The sequence below is a fragment of the Arctopsyche grandis genome, chromosome 1 (genome assembly GCF_051622035.1).
Source record: "Arctopsyche grandis isolate Sample6627 chromosome 1, ASM5162203v2, whole genome shotgun sequence".
In the NCBI taxonomy this organism is placed as follows: domain Eukaryota; kingdom Metazoa; phylum Arthropoda; class Insecta; order Trichoptera; family Hydropsychidae; genus Arctopsyche; species Arctopsyche grandis.
The window spans coordinates 13,782,475-13,800,485 of NC_135355.1; the positions used below are offsets into that span (position 1 = coordinate 13,782,475).

The 18,011-nt window shown below is 31.3% G+C and overlaps 2 protein-coding genes across 2 annotated transcripts in view; both read left to right on the forward strand.

Moving 5' to 3' along the window:
- The first annotated feature begins 1,982 nt into the window (after positions 1-1,982).
- LOC143919680 (glycine dehydrogenase (decarboxylating), mitochondrial) lies at positions 1,983-8,916 on the forward strand. The gene is made up of 16 exons (XM_077442115.1): positions 1,983-2,372; positions 2,449-2,527; positions 2,874-3,009; positions 3,091-3,255; positions 4,425-4,650; positions 4,724-4,947; positions 5,063-5,238; positions 5,326-5,729; positions 6,196-6,380; positions 6,453-6,654; positions 6,723-6,985; positions 7,136-7,283; positions 7,367-7,574; positions 7,670-7,842; positions 8,558-8,638; positions 8,715-8,916. The coding sequence occupies exons 1-16, from the start codon at positions 2,142-2,144 to the stop codon at positions 8,823-8,825; spliced, it is 3,012 nt and encodes a 1,003-aa protein (XP_077298241.1). The 5' UTR covers positions 1,983-2,141; the 3' UTR covers positions 8,826-8,916.
- Positions 8,917-9,383: 467 nt separating this feature from the next.
- Positions 9,384-18,011, forward strand: part of LOC143914251 (cytochrome P450 4C1-like) — a 23,816-nt gene continuing 15,188 nt past the window's right edge. Inside the window, exon 1 of the mRNA XM_077434413.1 lies at positions 9,384-9,438. The gene's annotated coding sequence lies outside the window, so the exon portion shown is untranslated. The remainder of the gene's footprint in view (positions 9,439-18,011) is intronic.

An 18,011-nucleotide genomic window follows, 5' to 3' on the forward strand; every position in this document is an offset into this window, starting at 1 on the left:
TTTAATTTTAAATCGTGGTCTGTGGATGTTTTTCATAATCATTTATTTGTATTGAAATTTAATCGCTTTATTTTTATTTCTTACTAGCAACGAGTGATTTAAAAATAATAAACCAAATTCTTTTTAACGAAGAAACACTTATAATATCCGATATACAAATGTTCGTCTCTCTCACTACGCATTATTCTGGTATGTAATTTAAAATTATGACACCTCTTACATAAGATATTAATTTATTACGATCTTCAAAATACATACATACATACACATATGTATGTATGTACATAGAACATATTGTCGCTTCCAAAACAATACCTTCAATTTCATATATGTATAGTATATTTGTTGGATATGTTAATATTAAATTGTGAATTTTTTATTATCATGTCTTAATAAAATATTGTAAATTTAATTCATTTCGATTTATATCATTTTTACCGTTGATCATATATGCATCCTTGTTTTTATTTTAAAAGAACTTATTAATACAAAAATAAAGTTTTACTCAATTCAATTTACTTGTGAACAATTCAAGATTTAAACTATTTAATAGCTTGTAAATAAAATTAGTCTACAAAAAATACGAAAAGCAACTTAAGAACAATCATCGATGTTAACTTTTAATTTAATCCAACGATTGAAAAACTTAATATTATGTATGTACATATAGACGACTATCCAGTCATAACAATTATGTACTTTAAAACTTTGCTTTCAAGAGAGCTAAAAATTATCGTCAATTAGTTAAATATGTACATATGTATATATGTATGATTTATTTCGTTGAACTAGCCAACAACTTTGAAAGCATCAATATAATGAAATAGTTAGCAGCAATACTAACGATAAGTTTATTTTTAATCTAAATCTATATTTCATTACGAACGCTTTGAAATAATAATAATATTTGTTTGGCAATAATTATTATAATGTGTTTTCATTATATATTGTATATAATGTAAATTTCAATAAATGCTCAGATTTTTTTTGTATACAATGCGTGATTATGTTACAAATGGTAAACGGATTATTTCGCACATTGCGATCGCGCACACGACAATCGTTGCCACGAAACCCGCGAATACCGAATACAGACACTCGAGTTCTCGTTAGTATGATAGTTCGCGTGGGCAACTCTCGATGGATGTAAATTGTGAGATTTTAGTGACGTGGGCGAAATCGCTTTGTACGGAATAATCACCAAACCGTTACAGATGTACAATATACATATAACTCGAAAATTGCCTTGTGACAATGTAATACTACTACATTACAGTAAATCATTTATATATAACACATTCATTTATTTATGTATATGCTGTACATGCTGTATAGGTATAATGTTTTCTTATATGTACATATGTATGTAGATAATAAAAATACCACAGTTGTGTTTGTGATAAGTTAATCGTGATCAGAGAAATATGTATATCAATGACGTACATATGTATGTTACACGTTATGATTTTAAAAATATTGAAACAGCAACCAAAAAATTGAACTAAATGCCAAAATATGCAAAAAATTGCAATTTTTAACACAGATCACTCATAGTCGATCGTTGCCTTTAAATTTGCCATTGATTAAATAAGCCAATGAATTATGTAAATTTGAATCCAACACAAAAAAAAGATTTGGATCAAATTATATACACAAAGTGTATTTGAAATTACAAATGTAAGTAATATTTATATATAAAAAAAAATAAAAAAAAATGAAATAATAAGAGAAATATTTACAGATGAACTCTATTGTATTCTATGACAATATTTACAATACAAATTTAATAGTTGATTTGGAAGACTCTTTTTATTACACCCTTTTTTTACCCACCATTCATTATACCTTAAATTCCGCTAAACACATACGCTGAAACTTATTAGTAGGTAGATTAAATTTGCATTATTGAACTGTACAAATGTTTTGAAATAATTTCGAAATTCAAACGATTCAAAAGTCGTTATCAATTCATGTTTAATTATATTTAAATGTTAATGTGTGATATAACACAAACGTGTGATTTGACCCCTGATTCGGTATCAGTCAACAGTAGCCGACCAGTCGCATTACGTCGTAGAAACCGATTCGAGTGTATTCTAAAGTTCGCTTCTCAAAAATTCGAATACAAGAAGTGACCAAACATGCACCGCACATTGTGCAGCAGAGTTGCAAACATTCTAAAAACGCACAGCACATATTCGCATCAAAATGCATTTGCGAACTATGGAGTCTCAAATTGTTTGGTTAGTCCATATCACAGCGATGCTAAAACTGTGGACAGGCTGTTTCCAAAACGTGCCGATTTTGCAGCAAGACACATTGGACCTAGAGAACATGACATTATAACAATGTTGGATTTACTAGGATATAAGGTTATAATTTCATTAATTTATTTACAAATAATTGAATATGTTATGTTCGATTTTATATAGAAATTATTATATTCAGAGTCTGGATCATCTAACAGATCATGCTGTGCCTGCAAATATTATATATAAAGGCCTAATGGACATTGAAGAACCTATCAGTACGTATGAAATAATTAATAATTAAATATTTGAACACCCTCTCATGTAAATTTATCCTAATTTTACAATTACCGGTTGATTTAATTTCGGAAAAGATTATTCATTATCACTTTATACATACATACATGTGTATATACAATACCGAATTGATACAATTAAAAACAGTACGTCATTAATATCTGTTTTTAATGTTGAATAACAAAATATCATAATATTTTTAAGCTCAAATAAAAGTACGTAAAGTATGTACATACATACATATGTACGTACACTACCATGACAATAAATTTAAGTTGAATAAGAGGTAATTTATTAAAAAGTCTTACAATGATTATAAATTTTGAGGTGAATACGATTTGATTAAGCGTATCAGAGAAATTGCCGAAAAGAATAAAATATGGAGATCGTATATCGGTATGGGATATCACAATTGTTGCGTGCCACACACTATCATGAGAAACATCTTCGAAAATCCTGGATGGTGAGAAAAATTAAAATTTTGTATTATCATATCTAGTCTCTGTTAAATGACTACTATATTTTATCTAAATACATGTTAAAGGACTACTCAATATACTCCGTATCAACCGGAAGTGGCACAAGGAAGATTGGAAGGACTTTTAAATTACCAAACAATGGTTAGCGATTTGACAGGTTTGGAAGTTTCAAATGCGTCACTTTTAGATGAAGGTACTGCGGCAGCTGAAGCTCTGTCTCTTTGCTATCGGTATGAATTATATTTAAAATAATTATGTTTATTGAACTCGAGTTTTGACTGATTCGAACACAGAATCGATCACTGATCACGTTTTCATGATCTAGAAAAAAATGTGTGTATGTGTATTTTGGGGATTTTTGAACACCGTTCGTTCTATCGAACTGAAACTTAGTATCGGTTACTGAAATTCTTATTAATACCGGAAATGGTACCTCCCCTGTAGATATCATCTTTTTTTAAGTTTTTGAATTCAATTATCTCTCAAACCTAAAATTTTATCACATGTAATTAGACTAAATTCTATTTACATGTAATAGAAATTATAAATTTTACACCTTAATATTTTTACCTGAACCGGAAGTGGTACTTTCACTCTAGAGAATCAAGATGTTTTTCTCAGAAACCTTTTGGTTTATTGAACTGAAATTTCATATCTAGAAGTTTAAGCTTAATATCAAGTTATACATATGTATATAAAATTTGGTGAGCGTCCGTCAACCAGAAGTGGCAGTTTACTCTTGTTCGATTTTTATTCCACTATTTTTTTTCAACCCTTTAAACATGTGTGCTCCTTACGATAAAATTAAAATATAATCCTTATATCAATTTGACTAAAATAAAAATAAATCACTAAAATTAATAAACTGGAAGTGGGATTTTTTCCTCTTAGAAAAGTCAAAAATATTGTGACCACAAGATTTTTTTCACACCCCTGAATTTATCGAGCTGAAAATTTATAGTTGTATTATTTGTGTACTAACTTAGAGTTGATAAGGTTTTGGTCAGAATTCATAAACCAGAAGTAGTAATTTTTTTATAACAATATTTCATTATTTTATTTTAATCTTTTTGATATTTATTTTGTATAATACTGATAGTGGTTTTAAGTAATAAAAATAAAACAAAATCCGGCAACCGGAAGCAGAACTTTTGTCTTTTGCAAGTTTCCATACATTTGCACTCAATTTTTATCGAAAATGCTGTCATAGCTGGTATGTGTGAACGCATATATATATATATATATATATATATATATATATATATATATATATATATATATATATATATATATATATATATATATATATATATATATATATGTTTAATTATCGAATTTTGTTTTTAACGTTCTTATATTCCTCAAATACATAGATAAAGTCATGGGCTTTTTTTGATAGGCATAATAAACGTACCAAAGTAGTACTGTCTGATGCACTCCATCCACAAACAATATCAGTAGTCAAAACTAGATCAGATGCTCTAGGTATGGAAGTAGTCGTAGGAGATGTTAGCAAAACTGATTTTACCCAAAGAGACATTGCTGGGATATTAGTCCAATATCCTGATACTTTTGGAAATGTAAAAGATTATAACTCACTCGCAGATGACGCACATGCAAATGGAGTAAATATTATCATTCTATATTACATTTTATCGGTGTTCAATGTGGTTTTAATTATCGCCTTTTTCACTTTAGACTTTAGTATGCTGTGCTACAGATCTTTTAGCTTTGACTTTACTCATCCCGCCAGCCGAATTTGGAGCTGATATAGCTGTTGGAACATCGCAAAGATTCGGTGTTCCTTTAGGATATGGTGGTCCACATGCTGGTTTTTTCGCTTGCAATCAATCTTTAGTAAGACTCATGCCTGGAAGGATGATCGGAGTTACGAGAGATGCTAGCGGTCATGATGCTTACAGGTATAATATTATATTATATAATACATACATATGTATGTAGATACAAAATCTTCATTTAAATATGCTTATTCATAAATGTTTTCAAATCTAACAACAAATCAATGCTTCCATACAGATTAGCACTTCAAACTAGAGAGCAGCACATAAGAAGGGACAAAGCTACATCGAATATTTGCACAGCTCAAGCACTTCTCGCAAATATGGCTGCTATGTTTGCAGTATACCATGGTCCTCAAGGTCTCAAAGAGATAGCCCAGAAGATTCACAATTCGACGCTCGTTCTTCATGAAGGTAAATCCTATTATTTACATATTCAACATATACATACTTACCTACATATGTACAGTGAGTTAATAATAATAAAACTTAAACGTTAAGGATTGAAACAACGCGGTCATACGCTATCGAATAATGTATTCTTCGATACAATTCATGTTATCCCAGTGAAAGACTCCCTTTCCGAAATCAAGAAAAGGGCTTCTGAAAAGACGATCAATTTGAGATACTTTGAAGATGATTCTGTGGGTGTTGCTCTTGACGAAACCGTGACAAAAGAAGATGTAGACGATCTTCTCTGGATTTTTGAAGCTAACAATGTTGAAGAGGTAGTACAGAGTGTAAATGTGAGCAGAAGTAGTATAATCAACACTGAATTCAAGAGAACCTCTCACTATATGACCCATTTGGTGTTCAACCAACACCATTCTGAAACGCGTATCGTACGCTATATGAAGCAGTTGGAAAACAAAGATGTATCTCTAGTCCACTCAATGATTCCTCTCGTGAGTATATTTTATTTAGAAATTGTTATTCTCAAATCAACATTTCCAACAACGTACTCTTCGCGTATTTTTCTGTTATGTATTTTCTACCATAAAATAAAGACTTCAATGATTTTCCTACTACCTTCCAGAAGTTGTATGAAAATACACTGTATATGTATGTATGTATGTATAACAAATAAATAAAGGTCCATCGTTGGAAATCCAAAATTAGAATTTTTGCTCCAGCTTATGTACATACATACATACATGTACACATGTAAAAATTACTAAATAAAATTAGAAAAGCTGACAATCCTCTGAAACTGCATTTTTCGAAATTATTTCACATATCATAATATTTAAATTGTAGTTTTGAAACAACTATAAACTATCTCGTACCATAACAATGGTTGAAAAACCTTTAAATTCATACATAATACATTATTAGATTAATTCTTTAATTAACGTATTAATAAATTAAAAGGGGTCATGTACAATGAAACTGAATTCAACTACGGAAATGATGCCTTGCTCGTTCAGACACTTCACAGACATACATCCATTTGCGCCACTCGATCAAAGCACAGGATATCACATTCTATTTCAAGAACTCGAGAAAGACCTGTGTACAATTACAGGATATGACCGAGTATCCTTCCAACCGAACAGGTATTACATACAACTGAATCAAACTACAACGCTTTAATAAACCAACTGTATGTAATTTTTCTTCAATTTAAGCGGTGCCCAAGGCGAATATGCGGGTTTAAGGACTATCAAAAGCTACCACGAGTCCAGAGGAGACTTCAACAGAAATATATGTCTGATACCTGTAAGTGCACACGGAACAAACCCAGCAAGTGCTCAAATGGCCGGAATGAAAGTGGAACCGATACGAGTTACCGCTCAAGGAAGTATAGACATGAAGCACTTGTACGACAAGGTCGGTCAACGAGATTATTCACGATAAAGGTTAATCTATCATCGTGATGCTTATCTGTTAATTTATAGGTGGAAGAGTTCAGCAAGAACTTGTCGTGTTTGATGATCACGTACCCTTCAACCAATGGAGTATTTGAGGAGACAGTTGCGGAAGTTTGCGAATTAGTGCACAAACATGGAGGTCAAGTTTACCTGGATGGTGCCAATATGAACGCTCAGGTAGGTCTCTGTAGACCCGGAGATTACGGAAGCGATGTGTCCCACATGAATCTTCACAAGACCTTTTGTATTCCTCATGGAGGAGGTGGACCAGGAATGGGACCCATTGGAGTGTAAGTCTAATTTTGAACTTCAACATATGTAAGCTTGTCTCAGTTCTTAAGAACTTTTTAGAACTTATTTGTTGCAATTTTTGTTTTTAATTAATTGATCACAATGAGTCAGCGTTAATTAAACATACTATTGGGATGTATTATTTTTAGTAAGGCACATTTGGCTCCATTCCTTCCTGGTCACCCTGTAGTGAATCCATTGGCTGATTTGGGAGATGAAGCCCAATCTTTCGGGTCTGTCAGTGCTGCTCCTTACGGATCGTCAGCTATCCTCCCTATATCTTGGGCTTATATAAAGGTATACCTCATGAAAATTCTCGTTATTTTTGTTCAATGATCCTTTCACATACCCACTTTTTTTTCACATTTTTTTCTCTCCAGATGATGGGTCCTCGAGGATTAAGGAAAGCCACTCAAGTCGCAATTTTAAACGCAAACTACATGTCCAAACGACTAGAAAATCATTATAAAACCCTCTTCAAAGGAAATACTGGCTTGGTAGCTCATGAATTCATAATTGATACGAGGGATTTGAAAAAAACGGCTAATATCGAGGCTGCCGATATTGCTAAAAGGCTTATGGATTATGGCAAGTTCAAAAAAATCGTTTTATTGTACTTTTTATATTTTTATTACCATAATGATTTTTTTTTATTACAATATGTAATGTGAATATTTTATTAGGTTTCCATGCACCCACTATGTCATGGCCAGTGGCAGGTACCCTCATGATAGAACCTACAGAATCTGAAGACAAAGCTGAATTAGATCGATTCTGCGATGCTCTGATTTATATCAGGCAAGAAATTAAAGACATCGAAGATGGAGCAATGGACCAAAGAATAAATCCATTAAAGGTATTGTCTTAAAAGCTCACATTATATTTACTTGAAATTAAAACATCGAATAAAAGTATAATATGTATGTACATATGTATATGTATATACATATGTAATGTATGTATATCAGTGAACATTCATAAGTGAATTATATGCCTGTGAAATAATATGGGAGAATTATGCATTATAAAAGGTATTTTAATTAAATTCCATTATTTTTAGAATGTATAACAATTTTTCAATTATAATAAATAAAGGGAATATGCCTATATTGAAAAATTGTTTATAACAATATATAAGAGAAAATATTGAAATTACCAAATATTAGATTCATACAATTTTAACGAACGAAATCATAATTTGCTGCCAAAAATTAAAATTACAACACCATAAATACACATTTCCAAACAAATTTAATGATTAATTCATTGCAGTGTGTATGTGTGTGTATTTACGTATACATAGTTATCATAAACATATTCATACAATTAAAATTACATTAAAAGATAATATAACCTGATTTTATGTAAGGAAATGTGCGTGGTTGAATCTTATCTACATACATATACATATATATGCATTATATCTAGATATGTATGTACATATGAAGAGTTCGTGTTGTTAATCCAAGCACGTTTTTATATCAATTGAAAAAACAATAGCGTCCAAATTAATAGAAACGTGTATAAAAACGTGCAAAAAATATTATTAAAACATAATTATTGTATTTTAGATGGCACCGCATACTCAAGCACACGTCATAGCCAGCGAATGGAACAGACCGTATTCGCGAGAACAAGCAGCTTTTCCAGCAGTAATATAAATTAATTTTTAACTGTTTATACATAAATAAATACAAGGATATATAAACTTAATGTGTATTTTTTCAGCCATTCGTAAAAGCCGAAACTAAAATTTGGCCGACAGTAGGAAGGATCGACGATATGTACGGCGACAAGCATCTAGTGTGCACGTGCCCTCCAATTTTACCGGATTATTAATTCAATTAATAAAAATCTGCAGAGTATAATCGATGTTATAACGTATCTAAATATATGTACATATATAATATAAAACATTGATAACAAAGTCTTACTTTTATTACATACCTCCTTTACGTTTCGCATGGCTTTCGTGTTAGTGGTCATTTTTATCTCTCATCCGATAGTTTTCATTCTTTGCCATATTGCTCATTTTGGTCATCAATACACGTTAATGTATCGTCTGCCATTACGTTGGAGATAAAATATTGTATACAACGCGTTTTAAAAACGGGGCACGTAGACCTTCTTGACGTTTAACAAGCGATCGTCCCGTGTCTTCCAACTTTTTCGCCTTGATATGGCCATATCACATTTTAATTGTTTAAACGCCTATAATTCACTCTATATTTTACTTACCTCCTTTAAGTTTCATTATAAAATTTGCTCTATAGGTTCTCGTTATCTCTTATATATAAATATTTATAGTTTTAACTCTCATATGTATATATAAATTTCAAATTTGGCGTGTAGCTTCTTGTAAGGTAATACACGATATATATTGATTTTTGGCCAAATATGTCAGATCTGACATTTCACGGCTAAAAGTATATCTCTTCACGGAGTTTTATCTGTGAGATAAGTATTCAATAAGAAGTTATGTTGTATCTAATTGTTAATATGATTTACAATAAGCTTACATACATTTAGTTTTTTTACAATAAGCTTACATACATACATCACATACAATTATTTTTAGTTATCAGCTGATTTATCTGATGATTGAAAAGTTCATTTCTGTAAATACATAAACTCATTTATGGACAATCATACATTGATAAACTATTCTTAAATCAAATCATTAAAGCAATCTTAGTATTAATAAACTATTCTAAACCGTAAGGTTCCCGGCATAAATGAGTATACATATTGCCGGCAGCAACTCATAACCTCAAATTTCATTGTTTATTCCTCCATAACAAACTTTCTAACCAATATAAGCTACATATGTACACAGATTGTTTTAGTTAACAGTGATAGTTTTATTTTTAGTTATCAGCTGATTTAATTTTTATGTAATACAGCACCTCTCGTTCCGTAGATGCATATATACAATTTTAAGATTCAAACATCTTTGCAACTGGACTTGATGACTATGATTTATAGAAATACTACATATTGAGATTTAAAAGTGCCTTTAAAGTCATTTAGATTCGATATTACTCAGCAATGAAAATAATTATTAATAATAATTAAATTAATTTGTAAATGATAATTAAATTACTATGTATAAAATAGTTAAAATAATTTGTAAAATATTGTATTCATAAATAAATGTCTGTAGCATTTAAATCGGTGCTACTCTAACATTTTCAGCATATATTTTTTAGTAATTCTCACGGGCTGCCTGCGGTATTATAGTAATTTCTGTAACACTAAAAAGTAAAAAATAATAAAATCTTTAGTAAAAAAAGGTTTTTTAAAAACATACCTCTTTGTTTTTGTATATAATTTTAAGATACATATATAAAGAAAACTCAAGTAAAAATAAATAAATGTATATAAAAAACTTTAGTAAAAAAACTATATTAAAAATAAGATATATAAAAAAACTCAAGTAAAAAAAGCTCTTAGATCATCACATACATACCAAGGCGGCCCATACCTCTTAGTAATATATTTAATTACATTAGTTTAAGCCGGGATTATAATTTTGATTTGAACCCCAATCATTGAAATCTTTTTGATTGAAACCCCAATCATTGAAATCATTTTGATTGAAATTTTAATCCCACACATTTTTACATTTGTAGTTGAAATATTGTTCAAATTGCCTTTTTATTTTAATAAATTAATTGTATTTAATTTATTATATATTTATTTAATTATTTATTATATTTTAGTACATTATTTGTTTATATACATTTATTTTACTTGCATTTTTTTAATATAGTTTTTTTACTAAAGTTTTTTATATACATTTATTTTTTTTATATAGGTTTACTTTATTAAGATTTAATTTTATGTATTATAGATTTATGAGGTCTCTATATATGTATATAAAATTTAATGTCCGTTTGTTTGTCTGTCTGTCTCGTATAGGCTCCTAAACAACTCAACCGATTACGATGGAATTTTCAGGATAAATTGTATGCATGTCCGGGAATCTCACTGTGAAAAAAAAGCGGGAAAAAAACTCTTAATAATAATATTCGTAATTACGATTTTACCGACGCGAAAGTTTGAAACGCCATTGTGTAGTCAAGGAAATGTGTTCGTTGGTAACCACGTTACCAGTTGGATTATGACGACATGGCGTTGAAGAGACGTTAGTTGAGCTCCAACCATCACTTGAAACGGGAACGGGAATTGCATGCCTTTTTCTGGCATTGCAACGCATGCCGGGTTCAGCTAGTAATTCTTATAAAATGATTTCAGTTAAAACTAAATATCAATTCTAGCCATAAATACAATTTTAATGGATTTAGAAAGAAAACGAACACCGATGCAAGTTTTTTCGTCAGTATTCGATCAAACATTGCATTATTGAAAGGCGATTAAAATATTCATTGTATAAAATGCTTTTATGCGGCATGTGTATATATGTATGTGTCACTTAGTGCATTAAAAGGGTTAAATCAACCGTATGTCGTATAATAAAATAAAGCAACCTGACCGGTTTTTGCCGATACAAATTTTCATTATCGAACTCGTACGTATTATATTATAATATATGACAACTCCGATGTGGCCTTCGATGAATCAATTAAATTAATTTTCTTCCGAAGTAATCTCAATTATCTGACAATGAGACAATCGATTTTGATTCTGAAATGACATATAAAAAAACAAATACTGACATTCTTTGAAAATATCAAGAAATACTTGTGAACAATTACGTATACGCATTAGCAATTATATGGTTGCACCTGAGTTTCCGCAATCTAAGGTCGCGCCGTAAGTGAGTTAAAATACATAAAGTTGCATTATAGAACGTTTGAAATAGAAAATAGAAAAAAATATACATGCCAGATATTCCGTGATCTAAATTTTAGTGACTTGCGCAAGATCGCTTTTTGCGGAATAATCACCGAACCATGTATGTACATACATACATAGATAATGTAAAAATCTACATATGTATGTACCTATGTATGTACATACATATGTATAATGTATCAATAGGGGTCGATTTTTTTTTCTGTTTGCGAATTTCGAAATAAAATCAGTATATGAGGCCCAAATTTTTCCCAAAATTTCAAATTGAAAAACTGACGGACGCGGCCTGGCTTAGAAAAAAGTGCCGGAACACAGCTCCGACCCCACCACACCATTGTATATATGTACATACATGTATGTAGTACAATAGTAATAATAAAGTCATCGTGATAAAACAACATCGCATAATTATTTTGCAAGCGGAAACCTGATTAATGCCGGGTTCGATCCCGTGAGTTGACCTCGTTTAAAAATACTTCATTCCGAGTATATTATCTCTAATGCTGCTGGTCAGATTTAGATATTTGCTACTCCAGGTCGATCGTTTCCTATCAGAGTTTGCCAATTTATCTGATTTCATTGTTGAAACGGTTCCTCCGTTAAATTGGCTAAAAACTATCCTACCTACTATGTGGCCACTATTTGAGTATGATTTATGAACAGTAAAAATGTTTGTACAAGTTTAAATAATTTATAGATGTCTCGTTAATTTCAAGTTATTCAGTGTCGAAATTCAGCGACTTGTGTAATAAAAATGCTACATTATTTGTAATTGGCCAGAAAAGCGTATTGGGGTCTACCTGTGAAGCCTTCCTGGTATATACATAAATGTATATATTGTATGTGTGTAAAAATATGTACGTGAAATAAATAAATTACTCTTATTATCTAATTAATATATATATATATATATATATATATATATATATATATATATATATATATATATATATATATGTATATATATATATATATATATATATATATATATATATATATATATATATATATATATATATATATATATATATATATATATATATATATATATATATATATATATATATATATATATATATATATATATATATATATATATATATATATATATATATATATATATATATATATTGACCGCTGTGGTTGATATAATATACCCATTAATCAATCTATTACTTCGAAAATTGAAACTCATTAAAGTAAACAATAATAATGCGAAACGAATCAATTGTCAGTTACTTCGTGCAGATGTTGAATGTGTTCACTAGAGACGGTCACATTGACCTTTGATGGTCACGTAAATATAGTAATGCTGCTTAATTGCTCGATATTACTTTCCGGGTATTATATTAATATTTAATTATATACAGTAAAATCCCAGCAAAACATGTTATGTATTTTTCCATATTAAGAGCATAATCAATCCAGATTTTCCGGGTTGTGGGCGTCCTACGCTGGGAAATTTACCACATGAATATATTATATATTGGTTTGAAAATTTGTAATGAACCTTAATCGAAATCAGTGGCCTGCGTGATTTTCAAACAATGGCAAACTGCGTGATTTCCAAACCTACTGAAAATGTTCTCATAAAGAAAGGTGCTGGTAACATCTAAAAAAATTCGGATGTGACCAACCCTACCAACCAAATACTACGTATTTGAGGAAAATAAGGTCACAAAACAAAATTAGATAATTAAACATGTGTACACGTTCACGCATACCGGTTATGGGAGCGTTTTCGATACAAATTGAACGCAAATGCAGGGAAACTTACACAAGACAAAAGTTCTACTTCCGATTGTCGGATTTTGTTCGAAATATTTTTATTACTTAAAATCACTATAATTATTATACTCATTAAATATCAAGAATAAATATAAAAACAATTTAAAAGGTCAAAATAAAATAATGAAATATTACTTAAAAAAAAATACTACATACTTCCGGTTTACGAAATCTGACTAAATCCTTATCAGCTCTAAGTTAGTACATAAAGAATACAAATATAAATTTTCAGCTTGATACGTTCAGAGGTGTGGACAGAATAGTGGCCACAACATTTTTGACCTTCCTAAGGGCCGGGCCGCACCGCTCAACTCGCGAACAACTTGGTTGACGCGACGTGTCGTTCTGAAGTTGCAAAATGACCGATCTCATACACATTGTATAGGGTCACATTTCATCGGGCCGCACCCTGCAACATGTCGGTCTCTCGGGTAATAAAGCCCGACGACGGTTGATATCAGTTGAAGCCGTTGGGCCGGGCCGCACCGCTCGACTCGCGAACAACTTGGTTGGCGTGACGTGTCGTTCTGAAATTGCAAAATGACCAATCCCATACACATTGTATGGGGTCACATTTCATCGGACCGCACCCTGCAACATGTCGGTCTCTCGGGTAATAAAGCCCGACGACGGTTGATATCAGTTGAAGCCGTTGGGTCTGGTCGCATGGATTTTATGACCTGAACGATCGACATGCCGGACCCATCAAAAAAACTCCATACAAAAAATCAACAACCGCACGAGCAATCTACGACATGCCTCTATTGTATGAATGATCAATCTATGAGATAATTTATCAATTAATTGCTCAATATGAGGTGATTGAACTAAAATTTGATTCAGATATCATTTATTGCACGTAATAAGTTTGTTAAATCTATCGAGTACAATAAACATTAATTTGAAATAACAACAACATAACAATGGAATTTGCCGGAGATCGAGGAAGAAGAGACGAAATACAATTAGTTAGAGAAAATTTAAAAAAAATTTGGTTTACAAATTATGTGGATAATGTAAATAGCAGTGTCCTTGTGTAATTAACAATAGACAGCGGTTTCTTTCGGAGGACTTTCGACATGTGCAACACTTGCATAGAGCTGCTGCAATAAATCTTCTGAACAATGATTTTTAAACAGGTCCTGTACTGTATCGTCTTTACTCATTGTATCATATTGCAATCTCTAATATATATTATTTTAAATGGACAGGATGTGCCTGTGTCGTGTAAAATTAATATTTGAAATAATAGAGGTGTTAAACACCCTAATAAATTACAATAGATAATACTGAACGGTAAGTAAGACTTTTTCGACTTGCTTACGACGACAATAAAGCATGAGTCCAACTTCCTCTACGTCCATCTTGAAAATGAAGGGAATCTTGGTCGCTTTTGCTCTCTATAGTGAGTCTACAAATTATGTGTATAATATATAAATAATAGTATCCTTGTGTATTTAACAATAGACAATAGCTCTAATACATATATCATATATGTATGTATATTATTTTAAATGGACAGGGTGTGTGGCTGTGTCGTGTAAAATTAACAATTGAAATAATAGAGATGTTGAAAATCCTAACAAATTACAATAGATGTGTTAAATGCATATTGTACGTATTGCGGTATTGTACGCCTGTATTGTATTTTGGTCTCTATAGTGAAAAACTGGATAGTGAAAAAACTAGTAGCACGTGCGGCCGTCTCAGGTCGTCCCCGAGTTGAAAGGAAGGCCGCACTCGCAGACTTTCCAGCAACAAAACTCGTCAACTAAGTTGTTCGCGAGTTGAGCGATACGGCCCGGCCCTAAGGGCCGGGCCGCACCGTGCGACTTGCGAGCGACTTGGTTTAGGGCGACCAGACCAATGCATGCAGGTAGTTGCACGGTGCGGGCCATCTCTAAGTGCACGGCCTGAGTGAAAAAGCGTGCAGCGGAGCGTTTAGCGTTGCGTGCAAACACGCATGCTGTTGCCGCCGCGCCGCTGGCCTGCCACTCAGGACGCTCGCATCTGTTTATATGTGTTTGATACGAACGCTGCACGCTCCGCCCCGCCCGACGCTCAAGTCGAGCGTGCACTCAGACCGTGCACTAAGAGGAAAAAATCCCACTTCCAGTTTATTAAATTTAATGATTTTTTTTTATTTTCATCACTTTGATACAAGAATTATACTTGATTTTTTTCGCGAAAACCATAAATGTTTAAATGGTCGAAGAAATAGTGGAAGAAAAGTCAAACAAGAGTAAATGTCACATGTGGTTTTTATTAATTGTGATTTATTGTGATTTGTTTTAAAATAGGTAGGTATCTAGCGAATTTTAAAATTCAAAAATATATTTGTTTTTTTACATATTATTACATTATTTTCTGTAATAAAGCTCATTTCGACAAATTTTCACTTTACCACGTTTATAAGGGTTGTAGTAAAAATTGATTAGTTTCCACTCCGATAAGTAAAAAACGTGATTTTTTTTTGCTGCTCAGTTAAATTAAATATAGGCGAATTCATATTGTTTCACCCAATAGGTTGTTAAAGATTCAATATTTACACGTTGAATCTTAATTATTTAATTATTCATATGTATAACATAAATATGTATTATATATGAATAATTTCAATATATGCAACACCGGGTTAAAATGGTGCAAAAAAATTTGTATAAGCAAGGAACCATTCTGAAAAATAGCTGCAAATTTTATGTATAGTAAAACTAATCTAATATATAAATTGGAAAAAGACTTTGTATGTATGTATGTATCCTTCGTTCGTCGTTCGTCGTCCGTAGATCGGTGACGTCATCGAACACGTGATTCGATTTTTTTTTTTTCGATCCATAGGCGCCGATTCGTTTTTGAATGGAGCCGCCACTGTTCTTACCTTATACACTGTTATATATATATATATATATATATATATATATATATATATATATATATATATATATATATATATATATATATATATATATATATATATGTATATATTTATATATAAATTAACTTTTATAATACTTAAATTATTATACACATGTGTATATGTATACATATACAAACATTTAACTACTTTCTACTTGAATACATTTATATCAATCGATTTAGAAGATTAATCCCAGTTTGGTCCAAAAGTTTGAAAATTGGGTCGTTTCCCTTTTACAGAAAATCGTTTCAATTTCATATAAAATAATTACTGTGATGTCATCTTTAACCTATCAAGGATTTCTTTAGAAATGTTTACTTAGAACACGCAAGACCAATCGCAAACACGTGTTGACCTTTTGGGGATAAGAACAGTTCATCGGATTGGTTTAAATGACGCACGTCTAATCAGGATATACATACAAACATACATATGTATAGACATACATACATATACATATATTTGTACATGTATTTCCATATATGCAATTGTAGACATTGACCTGATTTAGCTTTTTACCGGGGCTGTAGTTTTCTTAATCAAAATTTACCAATTCCGAATCCGACTCCAACTTGAACGATTTCGTAAGATCGACTTTTTTTGACAAATAATTATCAAAATATAAAAAATGAAAGGAATTGAAAAAATTACTAAAAATTGACCGGGTGTAAATAATGAAATGGATATAAATAAAGTAAGTACATTCACATTGTGTGTATGAATTTCTAAAAAAAATAAATTAATGCGAAAAATGAGACGAAGGAAACAATGAAATTCGTGTAAATCAACCATTTTATTTATAATGTTATTTAAATCATAATTTTTCTATAGAAATTATTAAATTTATTGGTGGATTTAATAATTCAATAAAATTGTAAACTCTGGTTGACGCATACCGTGATACTATCAATTAAAAATAATAATAAAAAATAGCCGAAGTCGGTTGATTTCGACTCCGACTCCGCTTGAAATGCTCCGACTCCACAGCCCTTGAAAAATCCTAATTTCCATTCCGACATTTTTTTAAGAACAATGGAAACGAGAGCAGGTGTGGAGTTCAAATCAGTCAAATCTCGAGTTACATTTTTACATGATCACAAAATTTTATATGTAAATATACTGTACATATGTATGTAGATAAAATAAAAATAAAACTTACATTATAATAAAAAATTGCGAAGTACTTTGCGAACATACATAGGTTCATACATATGTACAATAACGCGGGGCGGCGAGGGCCCAGTGGGGCGCCCCCTCGGTACGGCAGCTTCGATTACTGTTTCAGTTCCGGATCCCGATTACTGTTTCAGTTCCGGATCTGGATTAATGTTTCAGTTCCAGTTCCCAACTTTTGCTTCAATTCCGGATCTGGTTTCCTGTTTCTGTTCCGGATCCCAATTACTATTTCAGTTCTGGATCCCGATACCTTTTTTCGTTCTGGGTCCTGATTCCTTTTACATTTCCGGTTCTGTATTCCTTTTGTTTCGGATACGGACTCCATT

Coding starts and splice junctions, on each gene's coding strand:
- LOC143919680 (XM_077442115.1), top strand. CDS start 2,142: ATGCACCGCACATTGTGCAGCAGAGTTGCAAACATTCTAAAAACGCAC. Junction 2,373..2,448: donor TGGATTTACTAGGATATAAG/GTTATAATTTCA, acceptor TATTATATTCAG/AGTCTGGATCATCTAACAGA. Junction 6,655..6,722: donor TGAAGCACTTGTACGACAAG/GTCGGTCAACGA, acceptor GTTAATTTATAG/GTGGAAGAGTTCAGCAAGAA.